Genomic DNA, 7,352 nt, shown 5'->3' on the forward strand with positions numbered 1-7,352 from the left:
GGGCCCACACCCGCCCGCGCTGGGCCTGTCCGCGGCCCGCGCCGCCCGCCACGCCACGGGGCCCGCGCGGGAGGGTCCAGCCCGGCCGCGGAGCGCCCCTGCCCCGTGGGACGGCTCCGGCACTCACCGGAGCGGGGCCGGCGCGGCGCAGCTCGGGCCCAAGCAGCGACGGCAAATGGCGCGCGCTCCTCCTTCTCCTCATGGACGGCGGCGCGACCCCGGCAGCACGCGGGGTTTCCCGGAACTGTTTCCAGGGACCGCCGTCTCGCCCACTAAGGAGCCCGCTCTCCGGACGGGCAGCCGGCGGCGCCAATGGGACATGGGAGGCGGGACGCGCCCGTCTTCCCGCCGGCCAATGAGAAGGCAGCGCTGTAACCAATCGCGCGGCGCCTTCCCCCGGCGCGCCGGCAGGGCCGGGCGGGGGCATTTAAAGGGGCAGCGCCGCCCGCGGCCCGAACAAAGGGAGAGAGCGGGGCCGCCCCCTCCCCCCCGCGCGCCCGGGGGCGGGGCCTCCGCTGAGGGGGCGGGGCGGGGCCGGCCCCGGGCGGAGGGGCTGCGGCCGGGCCGGGACCCCCCCGGTGGGACCCCCGGCCCTCACCGTCACCCGCGAGGCTCTCCCGCTGTCCGAGCCCTGCCCCCTGGGAGCCCCCTGGGCCATGTTACCCTCCAGGCCCGAGGCAAGGAGGGGAAGCTGTGCGGCACTGTCCCTTCTCAGAACAGTGGCATGAGGGGCTCTGCGCTGCTAACCTGTAATTAATCGGTGATTAACTTGCCTGCTCACCAGATTTGCTTGATGAGTGCAGAGTTGACACAGTAACTGCATAAATTTGGAGGAAAATCAGTGCGTTGGCACCGTTTGTGTGGCACTGGCTTCGTGTGCTTGTGCTGTTGCATAACGTGGAAGTCAAGGTGTGCTGGGCTGGGCCTGGCAGAGCCCAGGGTGCTGTGTTGAAGTGAACCCAGAGAATCTGCATGTGAACTGTCCCTCTGGAGCCTGGTAAAGAAAGAAGTGCAGCAGCTGTCATACTCTCAGGGAAGGTCCTTCCAGGACTTTCACCACAAAATTACTCTCCTGAAGACAGCATGTAGGTGTGTGTTGTATCAAGTATGTGTGATAGCCTACTACTGGGGAAAAAGTGTGTTGTCCAATGTTTCCAATCCAGAACTTGGAGGCAAGCTTGTGCAGATGCTGGAAGTGTTCAGTCTGTCTTGCTGAACCTGTCCAGCGGCGGACATGCTGCTTCTCCTGTGGAATTGGCACTGCCTTGGTGACTTCCCTCTCTAGACTCAGGAGTAGAGCCAGCTCTTCAGTGCTGGATGTAGGGTCTGCTGTGGTATAGAGAGGGAAGGAGATGTAATCATTCACTGCCTTGTCCCAGTTCACTGCAGCAGTTTATTTTACTGGGAGGTAAGAATGGTAGGTTTAAGGAGTTCTCGCAACACAAATACTGAGATTGAGGGAGCTGAGCATCTGTAGTGGTGCTTAATAAATGTCCTGGAAAGCTCTTAAATACTTTGTAATATAGTATCCAGGAGCGAATTAGGAGTATAATGACACAAAGCTACACAACATCTGATTTACTCCTGTGCCAAGGCAGTAAAAAACCATCTTGGAACCAAGGAGAGCGTTAATCTTGGCAGAGAGCTGGCACATATCGGTCTGGCAGGGCAGGACAGTCCCACTGCCCCTGGACATGCAGGGGGTGGTGGTGTACCTTCAGTGAGGAGGCTGGCGTCTTGCATGGGAGAAAGGTGAGTGAAGCCCTGAGGGGACAGAGCAAAGGAAGTGAAGGGATCCAGCTTTTCCACGGCCCTGTATATTTACCCTGCAACATGTTGACATTTCCTGTGTTCAGTGGCCAGAGGTTTTTTGCTGAGGCTCAGCCTGTTCCCGTCAGTCTGTCACTCCTCTTCTGTGATTGCACTGAAATTCCATTGTTTCCACATCAGTGGCAAGATGACAGAGTTGAATCTGCTGTAGTTTGTATGTAAGCTGTTAACATATATATGGATTATGACATTTCCTGATGCTTTAGACTTTTTATCCTAACCAATTATCAGTGCAGCTGTTATGGATAACGTGTCACAGATGTGCCTGCCTTCAACAAATATCTTTTTCTCTAGTGCTCTGCTGCTATGCAGCTCTTATGTGTTTGCTGCAGACCAGACTTCCAGGAAGAGGAGGTCTGCCTTAAAAATCTTCAGGCTTTACTTACCAGTGAGGAACTTTGAGTGCCCCTGGTGTGTTCCATCACCTCTACAGCAGGGAAATGCTCAGGAAAATTTCTTCCTACAGAGGCCATGCTGCTGTCATTACCCTGGACACGTATGTTTATTTTGCCTTGCACACAGCCAGTGTATTTAATTTTGGGAAAAACATACACATACACTTTGTCTTTCTCCCACTTGTCTGCTCTTTAGTGGGGAGAACAAGTGTGTCAAAAAGGCTCAAAGAGACCAGGCTGGGCAACCTGGCTACCTTGCACTAAAACCAGCTTGCTAAAGATCTTAGATCTCACTTGCCTCTCTTTTCACTTCTTTCTCCACCCGAGCCAAGGATTCTTGGCAATTTCTGTCACAGTTGTGTAGGATGCAGCACAAACCGAGCACCTTGGGAAGCAGCTTCTGTTTGCTGCAGCAAAAATCACCAGCTCAGTTTTAGCTGAAAACAAAGTTCACTTTTCCTGCTTCTGCAGTGGCCAAGCAGTTTTGGGCCATGACCTGTAGAAGCACAGAAAGGACAGAGGATCTGGGGGTAAGGAAGGATAAACATCTCATTGAGATATAAAGGCTGTTCCAAGAAGAGAAGTTCTTCGTGGAACTGTACTGTAAGTGGCTGTGGGGAGTCAGGGTGTTGTGAACAGGGGTCAGTCCAACCCTGAGGAACAAGTGAATAACCAGGATGCACCGATTCTGGCAGGGAAAAGAATCCCTTCTTTTGTGTCTTCGGTTCAGAGGGGGAGCCAATCATGCCATCAGCCATTCCAGAGTAATTGAGGAAACCCAGAACAATAAGCTCCTCTATGGCCTGTTGTCTGAGTTCAGCACTGTTCTTGCAGCCCTACCAGTTTCAAACATCAGCTTTGGGTTTTGGTTGCTCTGAAATAGAATTGCTTGGAAGTAGCTGGCAGTTTGTAGCTACTGATTGCCAAAAGACAACTGAGCCCTGTCCTCCAGGTTACACTGGACTGAGGGAGAGTCCTGGGAAGGTCTACAGACAGCTTTTACCTTCTTAATCCCCCAGCAATCACCTAGGTCCAAGATGTAGTCTTGGTTTACTCCCCAGCATTCTTGCTCCGGAGTCCTGCAGCAAACTGCCTGTAGCTGGACCTGGCATCTCTCCATCCGCTGGCCCTGGAAGTGGTGGCTGAACCCAGACAAACTGCTTGCAAATGCTCCTGTCATTTGTCAGGAGCCCAATGCTATTGCAGTGATCTCCAGAACACCAAACCTTTTTGGTGAAATGCCCATCAGACTAAATGCATCTCAAATAATTTTTTGCCACCCTGTAGTTGAAATACTTCTGCTAAGAGGACTGTCTGTAACTCAGACTTGGACATCTTTCATCTCATGTTTTTAATCATAAGCACTGTCAAAGGAGCTGCAGAAAAAACACGTTCCAAGCCTGTAAGCTGGTGCTATTGACATATTGCATTGCACTTGGGAGAAAACCCTTAGCCATGCACCCAAGACCCAGTACACTCACCTGTGCTGGTTAACTGCTGCGTCACAGGAATCAGGAACAGGCAACATCGATGTCATTTGGTAACTTATTGCAGAGACAGACAGTTTGAAGTTCAATAGAAGTAAGAAAACCACTTCTGAAGAGATGCACTGATGATGAAACTACACAAAACAAGATGATTTAACATCTCCCTTGCCCAAAGGCAGAGGTCCCCCTTGAACATTTACTTTAAGCCACCTTTTAGTGATCAGACACTATATCAATTCATGCTTCTTACTAACCTCAGGGAACAGGAAAAGACATTTCTGTAACTGAGGTTTTAGAGAGCACCAGAACCAGCACAAGAAAAGGGGCGAGGTGACCAGGGGTGCTGGGAACTCTGGTAGGAACTCAGTTCCTCACAGAATTGCAGCTGGTCAGCATAAGAGGTGGAGCGGGTGAAGTGCTTGTCATCTCTAGAGACAAGTTCAGCAGAGGGGTCTTTTACTAGGCAGAGATATTTACACCACCAAGGAAATAAAGCAGTGCCTGTTAACTAGGAATGGCCAGTGTCACTGGCATTAAACTAAAGCAAACTGGTTTCAGGGAGGTTTGGGACTCCCTGGAAGAGGAGGTCAGTGGGTGGATCACAGTATAGAAACCTCAACCCAAGGACGAATTGAATACACTACCTGATGTACTAAGATTCATAGCCAGGTGGGATTCCTAGTGGCAAGATGGCTGCAAAGCCAGTTATCATGCCACCTGGATAAAAATAGAGACCTTTCTAGTTTAGCAAAAGGCCTGTCAAGAGATGGGAGAAGACACCATACCCTCCTCAGTACTTCTCGCACTTGCTTGGTGGTGATTTGAGCATTTTTGGACTCCAGAAGCCATTCACCTTGCTAGCCTGGGTGAATTCATTGGGCTCAGAACAATGGGCTGGTGAGATAAGAGGCTGAGTGACTCCCACAACACGCCCAAGACAGTGAAAAGGAGAGAAGAAGGGGAAGCAGGACGGAGACTCTGCTTTAAGCAGCAGCATGGTTTATCCATTCAGCCTCTCCAGCAGCCAGTCTGTGGGCACAGCTGAGTGATCACCGACTGCCAGGCAGACCATTGCTGAAAGGGGCTTCTCTCCCAGCCCACTTGCTGCATCAGATCTGCAGCTGCCCGTCCCTTTGTGTTCTTCCACTGCCATAACCTGGTAGGAGTTCAGGGTTGCTGTAGAGGAGTTAGCCAGGCGTTCCTCTCCAGAAAATACCGTGGGCTGATGAACTGGTGGTAAGGGTCCCAGCACAGCTACCAGCGTAAAAGCCCCTTTGAAACTGGTGCAAAGTTAAAACACGAGGAGAGACCTGATTCAGAGAGTGCTGGTGGGCAAAAAAGCTCTGCAGTGTAGCAAGGTACGCACCTGCACACCTAAGTTCTGGGGGACTTCAGAGGGTTTGTAACACCTCTCTCTGTGGCACCATACATCACAGAGGTCCAAATCACAGCACTCCCAGAGTCTCACAGCAAATCCCCTCCCTTACAGGCACTTGGGCAGAGGCTCTGTGGCTGAGCTTACGGCATATTAGTGCAAAAAATGCTGACTAAATCACAGAGCCGTGAATTTAAACCCTCAGAATTTAAACCGTTCCTTCAGAATATAGAGTTGTCCTAATATTTATTTCAGCTCTTCCAGTCCACTGTTGCTGTGATGCCAAGAAATCAGTCTTCAATGATGACATCTCACTAGTGACTCTGCAGCTTTTGGGGGAAGCCAACCCCAGCTGACAGATACAATAGGAAAAGCATTCTGAAATGGATAAAAAAAATCAGATTTTTAAATAGGTATAACCTAAAAGGGTCAATATTGCTTTTCATGACTTAGTTCTTCCCCTGAGGTTCAGGGAGGTGGGGAAGGGGGAGTTACTAATATTTTTGTAATTAGCCCCAACTAAAAAGGGACCAAGCCTGCAGTGAAGCTCTGTACACAACCTCAGCACAACTCACCACAGCATCTCCCACAGACTGAGCACAGCCAGGCAAGGATACTTACTCCACAGTACAGCCTCTCTTCCAGGGCTGACCACATGGGTGACATCTTCATTGAAGAACGTTTTTTAAGGGCATTAGAGTGACAGTGGTGTCATTTACTCTGCAGACAAGACATGCCACTACCTGCAGTGTTCCTCAGGTGAGAGTAGTCCAAGGGGAGCAGCTGGCTGGGGGTGTACCAGGTAACACAGGAGAAACTGGGACACCTTCAGCCAGCCAGTCACACCCTTGTCAAACCACTTTCTACATCAAAGGTATCATTTGCCTCCTGCACTTTCAGACAGGGCAGTTCCAGGCATGTACCCACCCAGTTCAGCGTCGTTGCTACCCTTCACCAACTGTAACGCAGCCTGGCATTCACCAGTGCTGCAAACCAAGCCAGTTCAGGCAGATTTATGGACACAACAGTGCAAGTGTAGAAGGCAAGACTGTTTTCTTTCCTGCCCATTCTTATTACATAAAAAAAATCCCCCTCTTGTCAGGGCTTAGTGCAGTAAGACCACAGTATTTCAAGGCACTTACTGTGTTTTATGACAGATTTCTTACGCTAAAATTGCAAAAGTGATTGAAATAGCATAAAATTAGTCTTAATCCATCCTTCTTTGGAAAGTGACTTAGCTAAGGAACAGAGAACTAGAGACAATAAAAAAAAAAAAAACCACTGGGCAATTAAAATCATTGTGGAAAAGAACATTCATGTCCAAGTCAGGATCTTAGCTGTCTTGCTCCAGGAACTAGCACCATCACACATGACATCACCATAACTCTAAAGTTATCTCACTAGGTACAAATGGTCATTTCTTTCAAATAAATCTAAAGAAAGTAGTTAAGTTCTGTACAGGCCTGTCTGCTCAGGAGTACATCCTTATTTTGGAAGAACTATGAAGCTTAAAACCAGACAGTGGGGTTGGTTGTTTTTGTTTTCATTAAACAGTCACTAAGCAGGAAAGTGAGACTGAGTAGTTTATTTGACAATGTTGCAGACCATAGTATAACTGGATGAGTTTGGATTATGCTGATCAAAATATACAGTCTCCAACGCTGTTTTTACACCACATTCTGAATTGGCCATGCACATTCAACAACAGCACCAGCTTAGTCATCTTTGAGCTGCTTGATCTTATGCTTATGGCGCTCAATTTCTTTCTGCAGCCGCTCAATCTCTTTCTGGTGGTGATGGATCTCTTCCTCGTGGTGTTTCCGTAAGGCAGAGAGCTGCTCTCGCTCCTTCTCCCTGCAAGAGAGGACGGCCCGAGGTGCAGCCCCACAGCCGGGCCGTGCCCGGGCTGAGGGAGCGGCCCCGCAGGCCCCGGCCTCGCTCACCTGAAGTACCGCTCCTCCTCAGCCGCCTGCTTCTTCCCGAACGCGCCGCCGGCCTCGCGGATGGAGCCGCCGCCGCCGCCGCCCTTCCCGGCGCCTTTGCCCAGCTCGCCGAGCTGTAGGAGGGACGCCGGTGAGTGCGGGGCGCAGAGGGACAAAGGGACGGAGGGACACCCCCGGGACACTCCCCGCCCGCCGCGCCCCCGCGCCCACCTGGTCGGCGCCCGAGCCCGAGCTCCAGCGCTGCTGCTGCGGCAGCAGAGGCCGGCGCCGGCCGAGCCCGCCCCCGGCCGCAACCACGGCCGCCATGGCCGCGTGCCCTTGG

General features: G+C 51.3%; 1 protein-coding gene across 1 annotated transcript; it reads right to left on the reverse strand.

Annotated features, from left to right (window-relative positions):
• Positions 1-6,655: 6,655 nt before the first annotated feature.
• Positions 6,656-7,339, reverse strand: LOC113941048 (ATPase inhibitor, mitochondrial-like). Its single transcript, XM_027632214.1, has 3 exons — positions 7,241-7,339; positions 7,031-7,143; positions 6,656-6,941 (listed from the first exon to the last, which is right to left on the reverse strand). Exons 1-3 carry the CDS (start codon positions 7,334-7,336, stop codon positions 6,803-6,805), a joined length of 348 nt encoding a protein of 115 aa, XP_027488015.1. The 5' UTR covers positions 7,337-7,339; the 3' UTR covers positions 6,656-6,802.
• Positions 7,340-7,352: the final 13 nt, after the last annotated feature.

This window comes from Corapipo altera, unplaced genomic scaffold (assembly GCF_003945725.1).
Source record: "Corapipo altera isolate COAL_440 unplaced genomic scaffold, ASM394572v1 59009, whole genome shotgun sequence".
Classification (NCBI taxonomy): Eukaryota; Metazoa; Chordata; class Aves; order Passeriformes; family Pipridae; genus Corapipo; species Corapipo altera.

What these genes read in the sequence shown, in the direction of transcription:
- LOC113941048 (XM_027632214.1), bottom strand. Translation starts at nt 7,336, where the DNA reads ATGGCGGCCGTGGTTGCGGCCGGGGGCGGGCTCGGCCGGCGCCGGCCT. An exon ending in CGGGCTCGGGCGCCGACCAG is followed by an intron (nt 7,144 to 7,240) that starts GTGGGCGCGGGG and finishes TCCCTCCTACAG; the next exon opens with CTCGGCGAGCTGGGCAAAGG. An exon ending in GAGGAGGAGCGGTACTTCAG is followed by an intron (nt 6,942 to 7,030) that starts GTGAGCGAGGCC and finishes CCTCTCTTGCAG; the next exon opens with GGAGAAGGAGCGAGAGCAGC.